The sequence below is a fragment of the Mustelus asterias genome, chromosome 25, assembly GCF_964213995.1.
Source record: "Mustelus asterias chromosome 25, sMusAst1.hap1.1, whole genome shotgun sequence".
Classification (NCBI taxonomy): Eukaryota; Metazoa; Chordata; class Chondrichthyes; order Carcharhiniformes; family Triakidae; genus Mustelus; species Mustelus asterias.
The window spans coordinates 42347135-42373271 of NC_135825.1; the positions used below are offsets into that span (position 1 = coordinate 42347135).

At 46.1% G+C, this 26137-nt stretch overlaps 1 protein-coding gene across 2 annotated transcripts in view; it reads right to left on the reverse strand.

Moving 5' to 3' along the window:
* Positions 1-26137, reverse strand: part of LOC144511920 (myosin-binding protein H-like) — a 77461-nt gene that overhangs the window by 34211 nt on the left and 17113 nt on the right. For both annotated transcript variants that reach the window (XM_078242377.1, XM_078242378.1), the window contains exons 6-9: positions 18232-18371; positions 15428-15587; positions 14192-14328; positions 12853-13039 (exon numbers count right to left, since the gene is read on the reverse strand). In XM_078242377.1, the coding sequence (XP_078098503.1) occupies positions 12853-13039; positions 14192-14328; positions 15428-15587; positions 18232-18371 (624 nt within the window). The remainder of the gene's footprint in view (positions 1-12852; positions 13040-14191; positions 14329-15427; positions 15588-18231; positions 18372-26137) is intronic.

Genomic DNA, 26137 nt, shown 5'->3' on the forward strand with positions numbered 1-26137 from the left:
GCCCTCCAAGCCTGTGCCGCTCCTTGGTCCAACTAGACCAATCGTTTGTATCCCTCCATTCCCAGGCTGCTCATGTGACTATCCAGGTAAGTCTTAAACGATGTCAGCGTGCCTGCCTCCACCACCCTACTTGGCAGCGCATTCCAGGCCCCCAACACCCTCTGTGTAAAAAACGTCCCTCTGAAATCTGAGTTATACTTCGCCCCTCTCACCTTGAGCCCGTGACCCCTCGTGATCGTCACCTCCGACCTGGGAAAAAGCTTCCCACTGTTCACCCTATCTATACCCTTCATAATCTTGTATACCTCTATTAGATCTCCCCTCATTCTCCGTCTTTCCAGGGAGAACAACCCCAGTTTACCCAATCTCTCCTCATAGCTAAGACCCTCCATACCAGGCAACATCCTGGTAAACCTTCTCTGCACTCTCTCTAACGCCTCCACATCCTTCTGGTAGTGCGGCGACCAGAACTGGACGCAGTAATCCAAATGTGGCCTAACCAGCGTTCTATACAGCCGCATCATCAGACTCCAGCTTTTATACTCTATACCCCGTCCTATAAAGGCAAGCATACCATATGCCTTCTTCACCACCTTCTCCACCTGTGTTGCCATCTTCAAGGATTTGTGGACTTGCACACCTAGGTCCCTCTGTGTTTCTATACTCCTGATGACTCTGCCATTTATTGTATAACTCCTCCCTACATTATTTCTTCCAAAATGCATCACTTCGCATTTATCCGGATTAAACTCCATCTGCCACCTCTCCGCCCAATTTTCCAGCCTATCTATATCCAGTTGTATTGCCCGACAATGCTCTTCGCTATCCGCAATTCCAGCCATCTTCGTGTCATCCGCAAACTTGCTGATTACACCAGTTACACCTTCTTCCAAATCATTTATATATATCACAAATAGCAGAGGTCCCACTACAGAGCCCTGCGGAACACCACTGGTCACAGACCTCCAGCCGGAAAAAGACCCTTCGACCACTACCCTCTGTCTCCTATGGCCAACACAGTAAGAAGTTTAACAACACCAGGTTAAAGTCCAACAGGTTTATTTGGTAGCAAAAGCCACACAAGCTTTCGAAGCTCTAAGCCCCTTCTTGAGGTGAGTGGGAATTCTGTTCACAAACAGAGTTTATAAAGACACAAACTCAAATTACATGAATAATGGTTGGAATGCGGATACTTACAACTAATCAAGTCTTTAAGAAACAAAACAATGTGAGTGGAGAGAGCATCAAGACAGGCTAAAAAGATGTGTATTGTCTCCAGACAAGACAGCCAGTGAAACTCTGCAGGTCCAGGCAACTGTGGGGGTTACAAATAGTGTGACATGAACCCAAGATCCCGGTTGAGGCCGTCCTCGTGTGTGCGGAACTTGGCTATCAGTTTCTGCTCAGCGACTCTGCGCCGTCGTATGTCGCGAAGGCCGCCTTGGAGAACGCTTACCCGAATATCAGAGGCCGAATGCCCGTGACCGCTGAAGTGCTCCCCAACAGGAAGAGAAGAGTCTTGCCTGGTGATTGTCGAGCGGTGTTCATTCATCCGTTGTCGCAGCGTCTGCATAGTTTCCCCAATGTACCATGCCTCGGGACATCCTTTCTTGCAGCGTATCAGGTAGACAACGTTGGCCGAGTTGCAAGAGTATGTACCATGTACCTGGTGGATGGTGTTCTCACGTGAGATGATGGCATCTGTGTCGATGAGCCGGCACGTCTTGCAGAGGTTGCTGTGGCAGGGTTGTGTGGTGCCATGGTCACTGTTCTCCTGAAGGCTGGGTAGTTTGCTGCGGACAATGGTCTGTTTGAGGTTGTGCGGTTGTTTGAAGGCAAGAAGTGGGGGTGTGGGGATGGCCTTGGCGAGATGTTCGTCTTCATCAATGACATGTTGAAGGCTCTGGAGGAGATGCCATAGCTTCTCTGCTCCGGGGAAGTACTGGACGACGAAGGGTACTCTGTCCACTGTGTCCCGTGTTTGTCTTCTGAGGAGGTCAGTGCGGTTTTTCGCTGTGGCGCGTTGGAACTGTTGATCGATGAGTCGAGCGCTATATCCTGTTCTTCTGAGGGCATCTTTCAGCGTCTGGAGGTGTCTATTGCGATTCTCCTCATCTGAGCAGATCCTGTATATGCGGAAGGCTTGTCCGTAGGGGATGGCTTCTTTAACGTGTTTAGGGTGGAAGCTGGAGAAGTGGAGCATCGTGTGGTTATCTGTGGGCTTGCGGTACAGTGAGGTGCTGAGGTGACCGTCCTTAATGGAGATGCGTGTGTCCAAGAATGCAACCGATTCCGGAGAGTAATCCATGGTGAGTCTGATGGTGGGATGGAACTTGTTGATGTCATCATAGAGTTGTTTCAGTGATTGTTCACCATGAGTCCAAAGGAAGAAAATGTCATCGATGTATCTCGTGTGTGGCATCGGTTGAAGGTCCCGTGCGGTGAAGAAGTCTTGTTTGAACCTGTGCATGAAGATGTTATGATGTGGAGATGCCGGCGTTGGACTGGGGTAAGCACAGTAAGAAGTCTCACAACACCAGGTTAAAGTCCAACAGGTTTATTTGGTAGCAAATACCATAAGCTTTCAGAGCACAGCTCCTTCGTCAGATGGAGTGGTTATCTGTTTGAAAACAGATAACCACTCCATCTGACGAAGGAGCTGTGCTCCGAAAGCTTATGGTATTTGCTACCAAATAAACCTGTTGGACTTTAACCTGGTGTTGTGAGACTTCTTACCATGAAGATGTTGGCATATTGAGGTACGAATTTGGTCCCCATGGCTGTTCCGTGTGTCTGGATGAAGAACTGGTTGTTGAAGGTGAAGATATTGTGGTCCAGGATGAAGCGGATGAGATGTAAAATTGCATCTGGAAACTGGCAGTTGTTGGCGCTGAGCACTGAGGCCGTTGCAGCAATGCCATCGTCATGGGGGATGCTGGTGTAGAGTGCTGAGACATCCATTGTGACGAGGAGTGCTCCTGGTTCAACTGCTCCATGTGTGCCTCCCGAAGATACACAAGGCAAACACACCCGGCCGTCCCATCGTATCGGGCAATGGGACCCTGTGCGAGAACCTCTCCGGCTATGTCGAGGGCATCCTGAAACCCATTGTACAAAGAACCCCCAGCTTTTGTCGCGACACGACGGACTTCCTACAGAAACTCGGCACACATGGAGCAGTTGAACCAGGAGCGCTCCTCGTCACAATGGATGTCTCGGCACTCTACACCAGCATCCCCCATGACGATGGCATTGCTGCAACGGCCTCAGTGCTCAGCGCCAACAACTGCCAGTTTCCAGATGCAATTTTACATCTCATCCGCTTCATCCTGGACCACAATATCTTCACCTTCAACAACCAGTTCTTCATCCAGACACACGGAAGAGCCATGGGGACCAAATTCGCACCTCAATATGCCAACATCTTCATGCACAGGTTCAAACAAGACTTCTTCACCGCACGGGACCTTCAACCGATGCTATACACTAGATACATCGATGACATTTTCTTCCTTTGGAGTCATGGTGAACAATCACTGAAACAACTCTATGATGACATCAACAAGTTCCATCCCACCATCAGACTCACCATAGACTACTCTCCGGAATCGGTTGCATTCTTGGACACACGCATCTCCATTAAGGACGGTCACCTCAGCACCTCACTGTACCGCAAGCCCACGGATAACCTCACGATGCTCCACTACTCCAGCTTCCACCCTAAACACGTTAAAGAAGCCATCCCCTACGGACAAGCCCTCCGTATACACAGGATCTGCTCGGATGAGGAGGATCGCAACAGACACCTCCAGACGCTGAAAGATGCCCTCATAAGAACAGGATATAGCGCTCGACTCATTGATCAACAGTTCCAACGCGCCACAGCGAAAAACCGCACAGACCTCCTCAGAAGACAAACACGGGACACAGTGGACAGAGTACCCTTCGTCGTCCAGTACTTCCCCGGAGTGGAGAAGCTACGGCATCTCCTCCGGAGCCTTCAACATGTCATTGATGAAGACGAACATCTCGCCAAGGCCATCCCCACACCCCCACTTCTTGCCTTCAAACAACCGCACAACCTCAAACAGACCATTGTCCGCAGCAAACTACCCAGCCTTCAGGAGAACAGTGACCATGACACCACACAACCCTGCCACAGCAACCTCTGCAAGACGTGCCGGATCATCGACACGGATGCCATCATCTCACGTGAGAACACCATCCACCAGGTACACGGTACATACTCTTGCAACTCGGCCAACGTTGTCTTCCTGATACACTGCAAGAAAGGATGTCCCGAGGCATGGTACATTGGGGAAACTATGCAGACGCTGCGACAACGGATGAATGAACACCGCTCGACAATCACCAGGCAAGACTGTTCTCTTCCTGTTGGGGAGCACTTCAGCGGTCACGGGCATTCTGCCTCTGATATTCGGGTAAGCGTTCTCCAAGGTGGCCTTCGCGATACATGACGGCGCAGAGTCGCTGAGCAGAAACTGATAGCCAAGTTCCGCACACACAAGGACGGCCTCAACCGGGATATTGGGTTCATGTCACACTATTTGTAACCCCCACAGTTGCCTGGACCTGCAGAGTTTCACTGGCTGTCTTGTCTGGAGACAATACACATCTTTTTAGCCTGTCTTGATGCTCTCTCCACTCACGTTGTTTTGTTTCTTAAAGACTTGATTAGTTGTAAGTATCCGCATTCCAACCATTATTCATGTAAATTGAGTTTGTGTCTTTATATGCCCTGTTTGTGAACAGAATTCCCACTCACCTGAAGAAGGGGCTTGGAGCTCCGAAAGCTTGTGTGGCTTTTGCTACCAAATAAACCTGTTGGACTTTAACCTGGTGTTGTTAAACTTCTTACTGTGTTTACCCCAGTCCAACGCCGGCACCTCCACATCATGACTTCACAGATGCTGCCAGACCTGCTAAGTTTATCCAGCATTTTTTGTTTTCATTTCAGATTTCCACACTATTTTGCTTTTATTTATATCTCCTTCCTAGTTGGAATGTGAATATACCAATCAAGGAACGCTCCTGGACTCTTTCAAAAATTCCTCCCCCCCCCCTTACCCTTTACTTTAACATTTAGACAATCAATATTTGGATAATTAAAGTATCCCAATGTTGCCACTCTATCATTCTTGCACAACTCTGTGATTTCCCTGTAGATTTACTCCTCTCTCTGTCTCTCACTATTTGGAGATCTATAGAATGCCCCCAGTCACATGATCATATCTTTCTTGCTTTTCAACTTTAACCAAATAGATTCTGCCTCAAGGACATCCTTTCATCCAAACATGACAATGACTTCCCTAGTCAGCACGGCCACCCCATCTCCCTTTATTCCTTCCCAATGTAAATGGCATTCTCATGCTGACAAAGATGCTCAGCACGGTCTCATTATAACAAACACCCTCTTCAGCCAGAAGGACAAATACAAAACCACATGGAGGCACTCTACATCAAAGCATTGGCATATCCTAGATTGTGCATTCCGCAGGTCAAAGAACCAAGTGATGTCTGTATCACTCGATCCACGTGGAGACAGATCATTGACGTTTGATTCAAGATGATCATCCTCATAGCGCCAAGACATCAGAAGACCCAAAACGCAAGGAGAAAGATGATCAATGTCTGACCAAAGAGAGGAATTCCTCCAAAGAGAGGCAGCCTTCACTGTCTGGCAGAATAACCCAAGGTCACAAGTCAATGTGGCAACATTCCACCAGCTCAAGGCTGACCTCCAAATATAAAATGGCCCGTGTCTTGATTTCCACTTTAAATACTATTTCAATCTCTCTTCAGGTAACTTGTGACACATTCTGGATTGGGAGGGATTCCAACTACTTATGAGTGACTGCAGTCAAGCTCTGGTTGATGTCTTCAAAAATTCCTTTATTTACATAACATACACTCTCGGATTCCAGGTAAGTCAATATCTCTCTCTCGGATACACTGTTCCATCTTCTTTTCTACACGACTGCCAATGTCACTGTTGCAGCATGATACACTTTCTCATTACCATAACTATTACCCATTATTCTACAGAAAGGACATGTGGTTGGAAGAGAAAGCCTGAGAGGGGTATAGATGTTTCAGTAAGAGTAGGGAAGGTGGTAAAAGAAGTGGTGGAGTAGCATTGTTAATCAAGGATAGTTTAACGGCTACAGAAAGGCAGTTCGAGGGGGATCTGCCTACTGAGGTAATATGGGCTGAAGTTAGAAATAGGAAAGGAGCGGTCACGTTGTTAGGAGTTGTCTGTAGGCCCCCAAATAGTAATAGAGATGTGGAGGAAGAAATTGCAAAGCAGATTATGGATAGGTGTGGAAGTCACAGGGTAGTTGTCATGGGTGACTTTAACTTTCCAAATATTGATTGGAACCTTTATAGGTCGAATAGTTCAGATGGGGCAGTTTTTGTACAGTGTGTGCAGGAGGGTTTCTTGACACAATATGTGGATAGGCTGACAAGAGGTGGGGCCACATTGGATTTGGTACTGGGAAATGAACCGGGCGGCACAGTAGCACAGTGGTTAGCACTGCTGCTTCACAGCTCCAGGGTCCCGGGTTCGATTCCCGGCTCGGGTCACTGTCGGTGTGGAGTTTGCACATTCTCCTCGTGTCTGCGTGGGGTTCCTCCGGGTGCTCCGGTTTCCTTCCACAGTCCAAAGATGTGCGGGTTAGGTTGATTGGCCAGGTTAAAAATTGTCCCTGAGATGTGTAGTTCGAGGGATTAGCGGGTAAATATGTGGGGGTAGGGCCTGGGTGGGATTGTGGTCGGTGCAGACTCGATGGGCCGAATGGCCTCCTTCTGCACTGTAGGGTTTCTATGATTCTATGAAGTGTTAGATTTGGTTGTGGGAGAGCACTTTGGAGATAGCGACCACAATTCGGTGTCTTTCATTATTGCGATGGAGAGGGACAGGGCCGCACGGCAGGGTTTATAATTGGGGGAGGGATAATTATGATGCGATTAGGCAAGAATTAGGGGGCGTAAGATGGGAACAGAAAACGTCAGGGAAAGGCACAAATGAAAAGTGGAGCTTGTTAAAGGAACAAATACTGAGTGTCCTTGATAGATATGTCCCTGTCAGGCAGGGAGGAAATGGCCGAGTGAGGGAACCATGGTTCACAAAAGAGGTTGAATGTCTTGTCAAGAGGAAGAAGGAAGCACATGTAAGGATGAGAAAACAAGATTCAGTTGGGTCCATTGAGGGTTACAAGTTAGCAAGGAATGAGCTGAAAAAAGGGCTTAGGAGAGCTAGGAGGGGGCATGAGAAGTCCTTGGCGGGTCGGATCAAGGAAAACCCCAAGGCCTTTTACTCTTATGTGAGGAATAAAAGAATGACCAGGGTGAGGTTAGGGCCGGTCAAGGACAGTAGTGGGAACTTGTGCATGGAGTCAGAAGAGATAGGAGAGGCGATGAATGAATATTTTTCTTCAGTGTTCACCAAGGAGAGGGGCCATGTTTTTGAGGATGAGAGTGTGATACAGGCTGATAGGCTGGAGGAGGCGGATGTTCTGAGGGAAGATGTATTAGCAATTTTGAAAAACCTGAAAGTCAGTAAGTCCCCTGGGCCAGATGAGATATATCCTAGGATTCTTTGGGAGGCAAAGGATGAGAATGCAGAGCCTTTGGCTTTGATCTTTGGGTCCTCACTGTCCACGGGGATAGTCATGATGTGGAGATGCCGGCGTTGGACTGGGGTAAACACAGTAAGAAGTTTAACAACACCAGGTTAAAGTCCAACAGGTTTATTTGGTAGCAAAAGCCACACAAGCTTTCGAGGCTCTGAGCCCCTTCTTCAGGTGAGTGGGAATTCCCACTCACCTGAAGAAGGGGCTCAGAGCCTCGAAAGCTTGTGTGGCTTTTGCTACCAAATAAACCTGTTGGACTTTAACCTGGTGTTGTTAAACTTCTCACGGGGATAGTGCCAGAGGACTGGAGAGTGGCGAATGTTGTTCCACTGTTCAAGAAAGGAAATAGGAATGACCCTGGTAATTATAGGCCGGTTAGTCTTACTTCGGTGGTCGGCAAGTTAATGGAAAAGGTCCTGAGGGATAGGATTTACGACCATTTAGAAAGATGCAGCTTAATCCGGGATAGTCAACATGGATTCGTGAAGGGTAAGTCTTGCCTCACAAATTTGATTGAATTTTTTGAGGAGGTAACTAAGTGTGTCGATGAAGGTAGAGCAGTTGATGTCATATACATGGATTTTAGTAAGGCGTTTGATAAGGTCCCCCATGGTCGGCTCATGAAGAAAGTAAGGAGGTATGGGATAGAGGGAAATTTGGCTGATTGGATAAGTAACTGGCTATCTCATAGAAGACAGAGGGTGCTGTTGGATGGAAAATTTTCAAACTGGAGACCAGTTACCAGCGGTGTACCACAAGGATCAGTGCTGGGTCCTCTGCTATTTGTGATTTTTATAAATGACTTGGAGGAAGGGGCTGAAGGGTGGATCAGTAAATTTGCAGATGACACCAAGATTGGTGGAGTAGTGGATGAGGTGGAGGGCTGTTGTAGGCTGCAAAGAGACATTGATAGGATGTAGAGCTGGGCCGAAAAATGGCAGATGGAGTTTAACCCTGATAAGTGTGAGGTGATTCATTTTGGTAGGACAAATTTGAATGCGGATTACAGGGTCAAAGGTAGGGTTCTGAGGAATGTGGAGGAACAGAGAGATCTTGGGGTTCATATCCACAGATCTCTGAAGGTTGCCACTCAAGTGGATAGAGCCGTGAAGAAGGCCTATAGTGTGTTAGCGTTTATTAACAGGGGGATTGAGTTTAAGAGCCGTGGGGTTATGCTGCAACTGTACAGGACCTTGGTGAGACCACATTTGGAATATTGTGTGCAGTTCTGGTCACCTCACTATAAGAAGGATGTGGAAGCACTGGAAAGAGTGCAAAGGAGATTTACCAGGATGCTACCTGGTTTGGAGGATAGGTATTATGAGCAAAGGTTGAGGGAGCTAGGGCTTTTCTCTTTAGAGCGGAGGAGGTTGAGAGGCGACTTAATAGAGGTTTATAAGATGATAAGGGGGATAGATAGAGTGGACGTTCAGAGACTATTTCCTCGGGTGGATGTAGCTGTTACTGGGGGGCATAACTATAGGAGGGATGTACGAGGTAGGTTCTTTACTCAGAGAGTAGTTGGGGTGTGGAATGGACTGCCTGCTGTGATAGTGGAGTCGGACACTTTAGGAACTTTGGATAGGCACATGGAGCAACTAGAATGATAGGGAGTGGGATAGCTTGATCTTGGTTTTGGAAAAGGTTCGGCACAGCATCGTGGGCCGAAGGGCCTGTACTGTGCTGTACTGTTCTATGTTCTATGTATCTAACAATTTGCTGACCATCATGACATGCAAGGTTTTTTTGAAGCCATCTGTAGACCAAGGTCAAATGGACAAAGTCCCCTTCGCTCATAGAATGATCTTTCTCTTCTCAAAAGTGACAATGCCACATGTCAATGCTGGAAGGGTCATTCCCAACAACTCAACTGTGAACTCGTTGTGACAGCTGATACTCTCCAGGCTACACTTCCAGTCCCTGTGATAAAATCCATGAGTGACCATCATCGATGGGAGAGTCACAACAAGCAATCAAAAGGATGAAGACTAACAAAGCCTGCGATCACAATAGCATTCCAGCTCAGCTCTTCGAAGCTGCGGGGTTTGAGCTTACATTGAGATTCCATGCACTCATCCCATTGATTTGGGAGGAAAAAACCCATCTTGGCTTCAGGAATGCGTCAATTGTGACTACCTTCAAAAAGAGAGATAAATCCTGCTGTGGAAACTATCGAGGTATTTCCTCTTGTCCATAGCAGGAAAAATCCTGACAAACATTCTCCTGAATCACTTTATTTCCCGTGGCTGAGGAAATCCTGTAAAATGTCTCACAACACCAGGTTAAAGTCCAACAGGTTTATTTGGTAGCACAAGCCACTAGCTTTCGGAGCGCTGCTCCTTCATCAGGTGAGTGGGAGTTCTGTTCACAAACAGGGCATATAAAGACACAAACTCAATTTACAAAATAATGGTTGGTATGCGAGTCTTTACAGGTAACCAAGTCTTAAAGGTACAGAGAATGTGAGTGGAGAGAAGGTTAAACATAGATTAAAGAGATGTGTATTGTCTCCAGCCAGGACAGTTAGTGAGATTTTGCAAGCCCAGTTGCAAGTTCATGTCACAGGTAGTGTGACATGAACCCAAGATCCCGTTTGAGGCCGTCCTCATGTGTGTGGAACTTGGCTATCAGTTTCTGCTCAGCGATTCTGCGTTGTCGTGTGTCATGAAGGCCGCCTTGGAGAACGCTTACCCGAAGATCAAAGGCTGAATGCCCGTGACTGCTGAAGTGTTCCCCAACAGGAAGAGAACATTCCTGCTTGGTGATTGTCGAGCAGTGTTCATTCATCCGTTGTCGTAGCGTCTGCATGGTCTCTCCAATGTACCATGCCTCGGGACATCCTTTCCTGCAGCGTATCAAGTAGACAACATTAGCTGAGTTGCAAGAGTATGTACCGTGTACCTGGTGGATGGTGTTCTTAAGTGAGATGATGGCATCCGTGTTGATGATCCGGCACGTCTTGCAGAGGTTGCTGTGACAGGGTTGTGTGGTGTCGTGGTCACTGTTCTCCTGAAGGCTGGGTAGTCTGCTGCGGACAATGGTCTGTTTGAGGTTGCGCGGTTGTTTGAAGACAAGAAGTGGGGGTGTGGGGATGGCCTTGTGTAGGCAAGAAGTGGGGGTATGGGGATGGCCTGCCAGAGACAAAGGGCCAAATTCTCCATTTTGATGGCCAGAATGGTGGGAACTCATGCCCAGTTCTGCACTTGAAGCCTTATTAGCTTTGGCCAAGTGAGTATCTCTCGGAATCACCTGGCAGATCGGGAGCTGATTCATCCACCTGCCCTCAGGTGTTGGGTTCAAAGGTCCCAGCGCCATAAATGCCAGTCCAGCACCCTCACATTGCGCTCTCCAGCCTAGCTGTCTTCACCAGTCCGTTCAGGATGTCAGCAACTCAGAGCGAAAAGGCCAGCAGCCTCAAGAAGAAGTCAGCACCATGATTCAACCATCATGCCCTTGACTCAAGGAGACTGGGCACAGAGGCATGTTCTCTACCCCCAGGGAGACTCTAGGAAGCACAACCTCACCTCTCCAGCCTGGGAAGTTATTGCCCGGAGGTTAGTCTGACTAGCAACTGTCCAGAGGGACTATGCAATGCAGGGAATGATCCCCTCCACCCCGCCAGGGTAAGTCCTCTCTCAGCTCGCTCCACTTTCGAACTCTCAGCATGGCTTTATGTACTCAAATAGTGACTCTCTTCATGGGTCTCCCACATCCATTAGCGGGGCACACATATCAGCATTCAGAATCTCATGGACATGTTCACATCACCATCATCCCATCTACCATGCTGCTCCCATGTCATCCTCTGGCCCTTCTGGGAGGACTGACCACACACAGGGACATACAACCCCTGCTCCAGCCCTTTGATCACATGCGTTTCTTTTGTCTTTATACAGGCCAAGCATGTGCACACAATGAGCGAGAATGAGCCTAGTGAATCTCCTCTGCACCCCTTCCAGTGCCAGTATATCCTTTCTCAAGTAAGGAGACCAAAACTGTACACAGTACTCCAGGTGTGGTCTCACCAGCACCTTATACAGCTGCAACATAGCCTCCCTGTTTTTAAACTCCATCCCTCGAGCAATGAAGGGCAAAATTTCATTTGCCTTCTTAACTATCTGCTGCACCTGCAAACCAACTCCTTGTGATTCTTGCACAAGGACACCCAGGTCCCTCTGCAGAGCAGCATGCTGCAATTTTTTACTATTTAAATAATAGTCCATTTTGCTGTTATTCCTACCAAAATGAATGGCCTCACATTTAGAACATAGAACATAGAACATTACAGCGCAGAACAGGCCCTTCGGCCCACGATGTTGCACCGACCAGTTAAAAAAAAAAAAAAATTTTTTTTTTACCAACATTGTACTCCATCTGCCAGACCCTCGCCCACTCACTTAGACTATCCATATCCCTTTGCAGACTTTCAGTGTCCTCTGCACACTTTGCTCTACCACTCATCTTAGTGTCATCTGTGAACTTTGACACACTACGCTTGGTCCCCAACTCCAAATCATCTATATAAATTGTAAACAATTGCGGTCCCAACACTGATCCCTGAGGCACACAACTAGTCACTGATCGTCAACCAGAAAAACCCCCATTTACCCCCACTCTTTACTGTCTATTAGTTAACCAATGCTCTACCTATGCTAATATATTACCCAGAACATCGTGCACCTTATGCAGCAGCCTTTGGTGCGGCACCTTGTTGAATGCCTTCTGGGAGTTCAGATAAACCACATCCCCTTTGTCCACCGCGCTCGTAATGTCCTCAAAGAATTCCAGTAAATTAGTTAAACATGACTTGCCTTTCATGAACCCATGCTGCGTCTGCCCAATGGGACAATTTCTATCCAAATGTCTCACTATTTCTTCCTTAATGATGAATTCAAGCATTTTCCCGACTACAGGAGTTAAGCTAACCAGCCTGTTGTTACCCGCCTTTTGTCTACCTCCTTTTTTAAACAGTGGCGTCACATTTAGATCCCATGGGAATATTTGGAAGATGAGTAGGAAAGTTCTCCCGTGTCCTAGCCAGTATTTAACACGCAATCAACATCACTGAAACAGATTATCTGGTCACTGCAGTTTTAGGATCTTGTAGTATGCAAATAGGTCACACCTGCATCGTATTGAAAGTTTGGACGTTTTGGGACGCTCTAAGGTTGTGAAATGCCAATTCATTCTAACTTACCTTTCACATCAAGCCTACAGTCTGCTATTGCTTCTCCAAGTGCATTGACTGCTTTACATGTATAAACTCCTCCATCGAAGGGGCTTGGCTTGCGGATCTCCAGCGTACAGATCCCCTCGATGGTCAGAACTCTGAACTTGGGGTCCTGGTCAAGTAACATCTGGTTCTTCAGCCAACTGATTTTGGGCTGCAAGAGATCATAATAAAGAATTTTTGTGATGTGAAACATTATAATCGATTACACTGGGGGACATGTTTTCTATCCAATTGTAGTACAATAGGTTCATTACATATTAATGGTGTTCAGTTGTATTCAAGTAGTGGGCATTTATTTTGGATTCAGTTGAACCCCTTATAAATAGACACAGAGTAAAGCTGTGGTTGTTGGGTGAAGAGGTAAATCTTTATGACGTGTACCTCTGTACATAAATATAAACGTGTGTAAAGATCGACTCCAGTTCTAAACTTCATTAACTGGCTTTCTGGATTAAGGAATTGCAGTAGAGGATGGTTATACAAAGATAAAGGCCGGAAGCTCAATTAATAAAAACCAGACAGAAATTCATGGCCCAGTGACTATTGTAAAAATTGGCAGATGGCACGTGGAAATTGTTGAGATGGGATTCCACTCGAAATCATGTTTTGAGTGGAAGAATGAAGGGAATATGTGGATACAGATTACATCCCTACCAAAGACCATAGACTTTTGAGCTGACTGCAGATTTCGTGATATGGATAGTGATGAGGGAAGAAGTGAGAGAGAGCGTGTGAGTGAGAGAGAGAGCGTGAGTGAGAGAGAGAGCATGAGTGAGGGAGAGAGCGTGAGTGAGGGAGAGAGCGTGAGTGAGGGAGAGAGCGTGAGTGAGGGAGAGAGCGTGAGTGAGGGAGAGAGCGTGAGTGAGAGAAAGAGCGTGAGTGAGGGAGAGAGTGTGAGTGAGAGAGAGAGCGTGAGTGAGAGAGAGAGCGTGAGTGAGAGAGAGAGCGTGAGTGAGGGAGAGAGCGTGAGTGAGGGAGAGAGCGTGAGTGAGGGAGAGAGCGTGGGTGAGGGAGAGAGCGTGAGTGAGGGAGAGAGCGTGAGTGAGGGAGAGAGCATGAGTGAGAGGGAGAGAGCGTGAGTGAGGGAGAGAGCGTGAGTGAGAGAGAGAGCGTGAGTGAGAGAGAGAGCGTGAGTGAGAGAGAGAGAGCGAATGAGAGAGAGAGCATGAGTGAGAGTGAGAGTGTGAGTGAGAGAGAGAGAGAGTGAGTGAGAGAGAGAGCTTGAGTGCGAGAGAGAGCATGAGTGAGAGAGAGCATGAGTGAGAAAGAGCATGAGCGAGAGAGCAAGCGAGTGATTTCTGACCTTGGGATTTCCTCGAACGCTGCAGAATAGTTTGGTGGTGAATCCCACAGTTGCAGTCTTGTCCGCTGGGGGTTGTGTGAATTTTGGGGCTTCAGTGAAGTCTTTCGCTTGGTACACAGGAGGTTTGTACGGGGTACCTTCAGACAGAAATGAACATTGAGATTACATTTGTTGATGGAGTGAAACATGAGCAGGTGAACCCATGAATTATTGATCACTCAACTATTGCTGCTGAATTGTGCTGACCAGGAAATGATAGCATCCCATTCCTAGATATTGTCTGCTGATGATGCAGAGTACAGTGATCATCAAACCCTAGACTAGGGAAAGGAACATATGCACGCGCACGCGCGCACGCAATGTGGATGCTGTTTGTTCAGCAGTGCTTTCGAGCTGTCCTCGCCTTTCCAGCTCTCTGGTTAGCCTCACGACTCTGAGTCTCTGCATCTCCAGGAAGAGAAGCTTGAGAGACGAAGCAGGATTTTCAAAAATATGGCTTTCTCACAGCTCCCATTGAATTTAGTGACATTTTTAAAGGTTTCCTACCTTTAGAGCCAGGCAGTTGGACAAACTAGGAAAACTGACAGAGAGTGGTACCAGGGAAGGTGGTTGTTAAGGGGGAGAGGCAGGATATACAGGAGGGGGTCAGATGGTGTAAGGGGAGGAGTGGGGTGGTTGGGCGTAGACAGTGCTGGAATAGGAAGCACACGAGACTCGGGGAAATGGGAAGTTGTAATCACACAGTGCTGAGGTGGGTGGCATGGGGGTGGTTATCAGTCAATGTGGTAATCTGACAGTGAGGAGAGGATGATTGTACATTGCGGGGGATTGTCGGACAATGGGAGAAGATGGTAGCTGGAATGAGGGATGGGTGGGTGGGTGGGAGGTAGGACATTACAATGTTCCACAAATAGTGCAGTAAGGCTCCTACCAAATGGGCTCAGCCTTCTCAACTCCTTCTACCAGCCAGGATTTCTGTTCTCCATGAATTCAAAATAAAACTTTAATTGACACAGAGGGTACCTCCTTCAATGATTTCAATGATTGGGCTGCCTTCTCAGGGCAGATTATCAGCTGTCTGCTCACCCTCCTGTACTAAAACCAGAAGTGAGCCCTGTTTCCCAATTTTCAATTACCCATTTGACTCAGTTACCCCTTTAAATGACAGTCGATCGGGCTGTCATTTGCTGAGCCTCTGGAGGGCACCAGTTTGTTTGACAGTGGGTGAGCTCTCACTTGTTTTGGGGACAAAGGCTGTGTCCTTGCACAGTGCTGCTGTCTCACTGAGTCCACACATATTCTCGGAGAAGACTCGGAAGTTATAGCGATTGCCCATCACCAGGTCAGAGACTGTGTAGGAACAGGGATGGCACTTCTCCAGCACGGTGAACCATTCCTGTCAAAAACAGAAGAGAAGGACCAAATACGGACATCAGAACTCCAACACACTGATAATGGTGCAACTAAGTGGTTAGGCTGGAGAAACTGGTATTGTTCTCCTGAGAGCAGAGAAGGTTAAGAGGATATTTGATTGAGGTGTTGAAGATTATGAAGGTTTTTCATAGAGTAAAGGAGCAGGAATTGTTTTCATTGGTAAACACTATTGGTTAGTTAAAAAAGCCAAGTTAACGGGAGGAAATAAACATAAAATACTATGGATACTGGCAAACTGAAAAACAAACAGACAATGCTGGAAATACTCAGCAGATCAGGCAGCATCTGTGGAGAGAGAAACAGGATTAACATTTCAGGTCCTTTTTTCAGAATTGTGGGATGAGGAAAGATTCTTTTTTACACAGTGAGTGGTTGTGATCTGGAAGGTGCTGCCTGAAAGGACAGTGGAAACAGATTCAAAAATAATTTTCAAAAGAGAATCGGATACATACTGGAAAGGGAAGGATCTGCAGACAGAAGGGAAAGAATAACAACACCATGGTGCATTTTTATAGCACCTTTAACATAACCAAATGTTCCAAGGTGCTTCATAAGGGCATCACAAAACAAATTTAACACCGAGCCACATAAAGATATCAGGGTAGGCGAACAAATTTTGATAGGTTTTAATGAATATGTTAAAGCAGAAAAGTGAAATGGACAGATTTAGTGCTCAAATAAAAAGCTGGCAAGTGGATGGGTCCCTTGTGGTGAGATTACAGCACATAGTCTGTCAGTTCCCTGTATGGGACAGTGCATCGAAAGAACAGGGTTACCACAGGTGGTATAGTGAGTCCAAAAGAAACCCATCATATAATGGGTACTAGTAATTTATGCAAAGTCATTGGGAAGTATCCTGACGTTTTCCACGAAAGCCTCGGGAAGATTAGAGGTGCTAGAGCCAAGATCTACATGGACCTAGAGGCCCGACCTAAATACTTCAAGGCACGACTGGTCCCCTATGCCCTATGTGCCAAAGTAGAGGCCAAATTGGAATGTCGAGAGGAACTTGGCATTATACATATGCCAAGTACAATTTGCTGAATGGGCTGAGCCAGTAGTCCCAGTTTTAAAACATGACAATTCGCTCCGTCTCTATGGGGATTAAAAGTTGACAGTCAACAGAGCCTACCGCTTAGACAGATACTCTATGCCACGCAAAGAAGACTTGTATGTGAAGCTGGCTGGGGAGGTCATGTATTTTCCAAATTAGACATGAGCCATGCCTACCACTAACTGGAGCTTGAGGTCTCATCTAGAAAGCATGTTACCATAAATACTCACAAAGGACTGAGTATACTCGTTTGCCCTTTGGGGTGTCTTCGGCTTGTGCCATTTTCAAAGGGTAATGGAGAACATCCTTTAAGGAGTGCCCTGAGTGGTACTCTATTTGGATGACATTTTAATCTCAGGAGCTACTGCAAATGAACCTTTGGAGAGTTTGGAGGAGATCTTACAGTGTTTTTCTCATGCTGATATTCGATTAAAAAGGGAAAAATGTGTTCCAGCTAAATGAAGTAACGTTCCTCGGGTAAAGAGTGACAAGGATGGATTATGCCCTGTTGAAGAGAAGGTAAAGGCCTGAAAATGGGCTCTGACTCCCAAGAAACAAGTCTTTCCTAGGTCTCATAAATTACTATGGAAAATTCATACCAAACTTGGTGACCCTGCTGGCACTTCTCCACATACTGTTAAAAAAATTCAGAAATTGTAAATGCCACAATGAAGACCTCAAAGAAACACGTAAATCACCTCCATCACAGGGAACCCTACGAAAAGGCAACTGTTTCTAAGGGCTACCATTGGCATCCTCCACACCAGCCTGTGGACAGGAAACTCCACTCTCTAAAAACTCAAGAGCCAATCATCTGGTCAATGAAGATTCTGGCTCGGACATGGAGACAGAAGCGATGAACGCCCAGTCAGAGGTCGTCACTGAGGACAAGCCCCTTGTAGTGGCTAATCACTGATTGATCTCCCTGTGGTTTGTGAGTATGCATTCCCCTGGAAATAGGCAGTGACCTGCCCAGCTGGAACTCATTACCTGATCCTTTTATGAGGCAGGCCCATGACTGGGCCTGCTGAACTGTAATTCTAGGCAGGGACTAGTGTATGTACACCACGGCAGTGGTTTTACTTTGCATTCTTTAATAAACTATGTTCCTTTCCCAGCCGGGCTTCCTGAGTCATTCCAGAGCTTGTGTAGTCAGTCCTCTCTTGTGCTTTTTGGAATATTGCTGTGGGGCTTTCCAAATCCACCTGAGGGTAGGCCAGACCTCAGATTAATGTCTTATCTGAAATGGATAATTGCAGCACTCTCTCTGTACAGCTGTATGGAGCATTGCTGGATTCTGAGTTAAAGTCTTTGACATACAACTTTAACCCATGACATCCTCTCTCTGAGGTATGAGTGTTACTCAGCAACTTTCAGTATTAATCAGATTAGCCTGAAGAAATAAAATCAGGGTAGTTGATGGGACTTCTGAGGATGAAATTGTTAGTTGGAATTGAAAACATCGTCTAATTGTGATAAATCTGTTGTGCTGATCTATTAATGCAATTAGTAAGTACTTTGTGCTGGTCAAGTTGTTCCTCTCACCACTTACCCCTGTTTTTTTGTCAGCTTTCTGAATTGTGTAGCCAGTGATCTCAGCATTTCCATTGTCTTTGGGTGGTTGCCACTCCAATGCCACATTAAATCCCCACACGTCCAACATCTTCAAGTTTTGTGGAGGTCCAGGCTTCTCTATAAAATTAATGAAAGTTGCCTGGTCAGTGAAGTGCTTTGGAACATGTTTCCTCGGGGGGCTAATTGGATCCTTTTGGGAGGAGAGGAGACAGGAATTGGGATGGAACCTTTTCCCACCAGTTTTCCCCCCATCTCATTGGCTCCTACACCAGCTTGTGACTGAAAAGCTAAGGATCCTGGTGGATACCCTCCTGGTTACACTCCCTCAGTCCAGTCAATGAGAGCTGTGATTCACAGAGCTTGTGAATATGATAAAGAGCCAGGGATCAGAGCAGTCCATTCCTGGTCGAACTCAGCGTCTTTCACTTACTGAGAGGGGTTTGGTATCAGTCTCGCAAATTCGCCAGGTGCTAAGTAGGCCATTGCCAGTGGGGTGTGCGGAGGTTTAGTCACCCTCACTGCTGGCCCACCTGGCACTTTCTCCTTTATCCAATCCCATGTAAAGTCTGGTATGTTGGCTTCAGGAAACCTTCCAGTATATGGGCTAATCTAGCATTATCATCTCAGACCGGCATCCCAGGGTGTCAGCTGGTGTAACCGTCACCTTATACTGATTTCACCAGACTTTAATCTGATGTGCATGAGGAGGCCATTCAGCCCTTCAAATCTGTTCTGCATTACCCAGACCATGGCCAATCTGTATCCAACGACATTTATTCACTTTACTTCTGTTACTATTCGTGCCTAATGAAGATGAGTGTTTGGGAAAAGAAAGGGAAAAATAGAAAAAGCGCATTTCTAAAAGCACTTTTCACCCTGTCTGAACATCCCAAATCACTTTAAAGCCACAAAAATATTTCTAACATGTAGTCACTGTCTAATGTAGAAAACGCAGCAGCCAATTTGTACACAGCAAGATCCCCAAAACAGCAATGAGATACTGACCAGATCATACCGCAGAATCACAGCATTGTTATAGTGTCTGCACTGGCTCATCATGTCTGCACTGACTCCCCCAATGAGCAATTCCCTCAGTGCCATTCTCCCACCTTCTACCCGTAACCCTACACATTCTTTTTCTTCAGATACTAATTCCCTTTTGAATGTTTCAATTGACTCTGCTTCCACCACACTCTCAGATAGTGGCCGGAATTTTACCGTTCTGCCCGCCACAGGATTCGGAGCGGGTGAGGGGCTGAGCATGGGAAGGTCCGTTCTCCTTGGGTGGGATTTTACGGTTTTGTAACGAGCATGGCCATAAAATCCCACCCAGTGTGTCCAAATCCTAACCACTCACTTTTCTCCTCATACCGCCTTTGCCACTGTAGCCAATCAGTGCCCTCTCATTCTCAATCTTTCCACCAATGGAAACAGTTTCTCTCCATCTATTCTGTCTAGAGCCCCTCATGATTTTGAATGCTTCTATCAAATCTCCTGTCATCTTCTCTACTTCCAGGAAAACAGTCAAACCTCCCCATTCTATCTTTGGGACTAAAATTCCTCATCCCTGGAACTATTCTTATGAATCTTTTATGTATTCTCTCCAATGCGTTCACATCTTTCCTAAAGTGCAGTGTCAAGACTGTACACAATACTGCAGCTAAAGTCTAACTAATATCTGATATTAGTTCAAGAATAACCTCCTTACTCGTGTACTCTATACCCCTATTAATAAAGCCCAGGATACTGTATGCTTTATTAACCAATTTCAGCTTGCTCTGCCACCTTCAAATCCCCGCTCTGCTCCTGCATCCCTTTTAGAGTTGTACACTTTATATTATATTGTCTCTATGTTCTTTCTACCAAAATCACTTCACATTTATCCACATTGACATTCATCCACCACCAATCCACCCGTTTCACCTACTGAAGTTCTACACTATCCTCCGAACAGTTCACGCTTCCAAGTTTCGTAGCATCTGAAAATTTTGAAGTTCATAAATTCATAAGATATAGGAGCAGAATTAGGCAATTTGGCCCATCAAGTCTGCTCCACCATTCAATAATGGCTGATATGCTCCTCATCCCCATTTTCCTGCCTGCTCCCTATAACCCTTCCACCCATTATCAATTAAAAGTCTGTTTAACTCCTCCTTAAATTTGCTCACTGTCCCAGTATCCACCGCACTTTGGGGTAGCAAATTCCAGATTCATAACCCTTTGGGAGAAGTAGTTTCTCCTCAACTCTGTTTTAAATTTGCTATCCCTTATCCTAAGACTATGACCTCTCGTCCTAGAATGCCTTACAAGAGGAAGCATCCGCTCCGCGTCTACTTTATCCATACCTTTTATCATCTTAAATACCTCAATTTGATCTCCCCTCATTCTTCTAAATTCCAGAGAGTATAGGCCTAAACTGTTCAGTCTCTCTTCATACGACAAACCCCTCATCTCTGGAATCAATCTCGTGAACCTCCTCTGAGCTGCCTCCAATGCCACTCCATCTTTCCTCAAATAAGGGGACCAAAACTGTGCAGAATACTAGAGGTGTGGTCTCACCAATGCCTTGTATAGTTCTTGTACAGTACTTCCTTACCTTTATATTCTATTCCTTTAGCTATAAATGCCAATATTCCATTTGCTTTCTTTATTATCTGCTGTACCTGCATACTAGTTTTCTGTGACTCATGAACAATGACACCCAGATCCCTCTGCACCGGAGCACCCCAAAGTCTCTCCCCATTTAGATAATAAGGTGCCTTCCCATTTTTCTGACTAAAATGCATGACATCACACTTATCCATGTTAAACTCCTAACTCATCTATATCCATTTGTCAGGTTCTTATTTCCTCATTGCAACTTACTGTCCCACCTATTTTTGTGTCATCTGCAAATTTGGCTATAGAGTCTTCTATCCCTGTACCCAAGTCATTAATATAGATTGTAAATAGCTGGGGCCCAAGGACCGAACTCTGTGGCACTCCACTAGTTAAGTTTTGCCATCCAGAAAAAAAAACATTTATCCCAACTCTCTGCCTCAGAGTCATAGAGGTTTACAGCATGGAAACAGGCCCTTTGGCCCAACTTGTCCATGCCGCCCTTTTTAAAAAAATCCTTCAAATTGCCCGCATTTCGCTCATATCCCTCTATACCCATCTTACCCATGTAACTGTCTAAATGCTTTTTAAAAGACAAAATTGTACCAGCCTTTACTACTACCTCTGGCAGCTTGTTCCAGACACTCACCACCCTCTGTGAGAAACAATTGCCCCTCTGGACACTTTTGTATCTTTCCAATCTCACCTTAAACCTATGCCCTCTAGTTTTAGACTCCCCTACCTTTGGGAAAAGATATTGACTATCTGGCTGATCTATGCCCCTCATTATTTTATAGACCTCTATAAGATCACCCCTCAGCCTTCTACGCTCCAGAGAAAAAAGTCCCAGTCTATCCAGCCTCTCCTTGTATCTCAAACTATCAAGTCCCGGTAGCATCCTAGTAAATCTCTTCTGCACTCTTTCTAGTTTAATAATATCCTTTCTATAATAGGGTGACCAGAATTGCAACAGTATTCCAAGTGTGGCCTTACCAATGTCTTGTACAACTTCAACAAGACGTCCCAACTCCTGTGTTCAATGTTCTGACTAATGAAACCAAGCATGCTAAATGCCTTCTTCGCCACTCTATCCACCTGTGACTCCACTTTCAAGGAGCTATAAACCTGTACCCCTTAATCCCTTTGTTCTGTAACTCTCCCCAACGCCCTACTATTAACTGAGTAAGTCCTGCCCTGGTTCAATCTACCAAAATGCATCACCTTGCATTTATCTAAATTAAACTCCATCTGCCATTCGTCAGCCCACTGGCCCAATTGATCAAGATTCATTGCAATCCGAGATAGCTTTCTTCACTGTCCACTATGCCACCAATCTTGGTGTCATTTGCAAACTTACTAACTATGCCTCCTCTATTCTCATCCAAATCATTAATATAAATGACAAATAACAGTGGACCCAGCACCGATCCCTGAGGCACACCGCTGGTCACAGGTCTTCAGTTTGAAAAACAACCCTCTACAACCACCCTCTGTCTTCTGTCATCAAGCCAATTTTGTATCCATTTAGCTCACCCTGGATCTTGTGAGATTTAACCTTATGCAACAACCTACCACGCGGTACCTTGTCAAAGGCCTTGCTAAAGTCCATGTAGACAACGTCAACTGCACTGCCCTCTTGGTTATCCCTTCAAAAAAACTCAATCAAATTTGTGAGACATGATTTTCCACTCATAAAGCCATGCTGACTGTCCCTAATCAGTCCTTGTGTCTCTATATGCTTGTAGATCCTGTCTCTCAACATACCTTCCAACAACTTACCCACCACAAATGTGAGGCTCACCGGCCTGTAGTTCCCAGGCTTTTCCCTGCAGCCCTTTTTAAACAAAGGCACAACATTTGCCACCCTCCAATCTTCAGGCACCTCACCTGTGACTATCAATGATTCAAATATCTCTGCTGGGGGACCCGCAATTTCTTCCCTAGCCTCCCACAGTGCCCTGGGATACACTTCATCAGGTCCCGGGGATTTATCTACCTTGATTCGCTTTAAGATTTCCAGCACCTCCTTCTCTGTAATATTACACTTCTCAAGACATCACTATTTATTTCCCCAAGTTCCTTAACATCCATGCTTTTCTCAACAGTAAATACTGATGAGAAATATTCATTTAGGATCTCACCCATCTCTTGTGGATCAGCACATAGATGATCTTGTTGATCCTTAAGAGGCCCTACTCTCTCCCCAGTTACTCTTTTGGCCTTTATGTATTTGTAGAAGCTCTTTGGATTCTCCTTTACCTTATCTGCCAAAACAATCTCGTCCTCCTGATTTCTCTCTTAACTCTGTCCATTAGCCAGTCACCTATCCAAGCTAATAAATTACTCCTAATCCCATGTGAATTAACCTTTTGTGCAGCACCTTATCAAACGCCTTCCAGAAGTCCAGACATACTACATCTACAGGATCCCAATTTTCCACTTAGCTTGTTACATCTTCAAAGAACTCTAGCAAATTAGTCGAACATGATTTGCCATGTTTGCCTAATTGTTTGCCAAGTTGTTCCCCATACACCAAGGTCCAGGACATCAGTATGTATCAGAAAGAGCAAAGGCCCCAATATTGACCCCAGGGAAACTCCACTACAACCCTTCCCCAGCCTGAAATTACCCTACTCTCTATTCCATATAAACATACAAATTAGGAGCAGGAGGAGGCCATTCGGCCCCTCGAGTCTGCTCCATCATTCAATAAAATCATGGCTGATTTGATTGTGGCTTCAACTCCACATTCTCTACCATCAGCCCCCGCATGCCCATGCCCCCCCCCCACCCCACCCACCCCACCCCCGATAACCTTTGATTCCTTTGTTAGTCAAGAATCTATCTACCTCTGTCTTAAAAATATGCAATGACCCTGCCTTCCTATGAGGAAGCGAATTCCAAAAATCCACCACCCTCTGAGTGAAAAAACTCTTCTCATCTCCATCTTAAATGGCAGATCCCTTAATTTTAATTATTGTCCCGTAGTTCCAGCCTCTTCCACAAAGAGAAACATCCTTTCAACATTCACGCTGTCAAGTCCCCTTAGGATCTGATATGTTTCAATAAGATCACCTCTCATTCTTCCACACTCAGATTGCTACAGCTCAGCCTGCCTCAGCTTTCCTCGTAAAATAGCAACTCCTTCCCCCATCCCAGATAGTCAAGTGAACCTTCTCTGAACTGCTCTTGAACACATTTATATCCTTTCTTCAATAAGGAGACCAAAGCTGTACACAGTACTTTAGATGTGATCTCACCATTTCCCTGTACAACTGTAGAAAAACACTCCTACCTTTAGAAACATAGAAAAACTACAGCATAAAACAGGCCCTTCGGCCCCACAAGTTGTGCTGAACATATCCCTGCCTTCTAGACCTACCGATAACCCTCCATCCTATTAAGTCCCGTGTACTCATCTAGGAGTCTCTTAAAAGACCCTATTGAGTTTGCCTCCACCACCACTGACAGCAGCCGATTCCACTCGGCCACCACCTCTTTTATATTTTATTACCCTTGCAATAAGTGATAACATTGCACTTACCTTCCTAATCTCCTGCATAACATTGTGTGATTCATGTGCCAGGACACCCAGATCCCTCTGTACCTCATTGCTCCTCAATCTCTTCCTGTTTAAATAATATGCTGTTTTCGATTCTTCCTGCCAAAGTGAATAAGTTCACATTCTCCAACCTTATTCTCCATCTGCCAAATTATTCTCACTTACTTTCCCTATTGGTATCCCTTTGCAGACTTATGTTCTCTTCACAACTTACTTTCCTACCTATCGTGGTGTCATCAGCAAATTTAGTAACCATACATTTGGTCTTTACATCCAAGTCATTGATATAAATTGTAAACAGTTGAGGCCCCACCACTGATCCTGATGGCACATTACTCGTTACATCTTGCCAGCCCGGAAATTACCCATTTATGCCTACTCTCTATTTCTTGTTGGTTAAGCAATCCCTTATCTTGGGGTGGCATTGTGGCACAGTGGTTAGCACTGCCGCCTCACAGTGCCAGGGACTCAGGTTCAATTCCGGCCTCGGGTCACTGTCTGTGTGGAACAAAGAACAAAGAACAATACAGCACAGGAACAGGCCCTTCGGCCCTCCAAGCCCGCGCCGCTCCCCGGTCCAGGATTGAATCCTGAATCCAGGATCCCCGCCCAATTTTCCAGCCTATCTACATCCTAATATCCTATCCACCGAGCTATCCCTCACAGCTACGATGCTTTGTTCATCACAACCTATTAACTCACCCCCACCCCCCCATTCCAGACCATGTGATCTCCAGGGAGAGGCGAAAACCCAGAGTGAAAACCCCAGGGCCAATATGGGGAAAAAAAAAATCTGGGAAATTCCTCTCCGACCCCCTGTGGCGATCGAAACGAGTCCAGGAGATCACACTGGCCCTGATCAGAAAATGCTTCCCAACCCTATTCATTTCCACTTCTGCTTTACGAACACCATCTGAATTCCCTGCCCCCGAGACAGGTTCCCAACTATCCGCAGTCTCGCTCTGTACTGGCACCAGCAAGATGATCATAGAATGAAGCGTTGAAACGAGAAACAAAGAACAATTAGCCCGTGCCGCTCCCTGGTCCAAACTAGACCACTCTTTTGTATCCCTCCATTCCCACTCCGTTCATATAGCTGTCTAGATAAGTCTTAAACGTTCCCAGTGTGTCCGCCTCCACCACCTTGCCCGGCAACACATTCCAGGCCCCCACGACCCTCTGTGTAAAATATGTCCTTCTGATATCTGTGTTAAACCTCCCCCCCTTCACCTTGAACCTATGACCCCTCGTGAACGTCACCACCGACCCGGGGAAAAGCTTCCCACCGTTCACCCTATCTATGCCTTTCATAATTTTATACACCTCTATTAAGTCTCCCCTCGTCCTCCGTCTTTCCAAGGAGAACAACCCCAGTTTCCCCAATCTCTCCTCATAACCAAGCCCCTCCATACCAGGCAACATCCTGGTAAACCTCCTCTGTACTCTCTCCAAAGCCTCCACGTCCTTCTGGTAGTGTGGCGACCAGAACTGGACGCAGTATTCCAAATGCGGCCGAACCAACGTTCTATACATCTGCAACATCAGACCCCAACTTTTATACTCTATGCCCCGTCCTATAAAGGCAAGCATGCCCTATGCCTTCTTCACCACCTTCTCCACCTGTGACGTCACCTTCAAAGATCTGTGGACTTGCACACCCAGGTCCCTCTGCGTCTCTACACCCTTTATGGTTCTTCCATTTATCGTGTAGCTCCTCCCTACA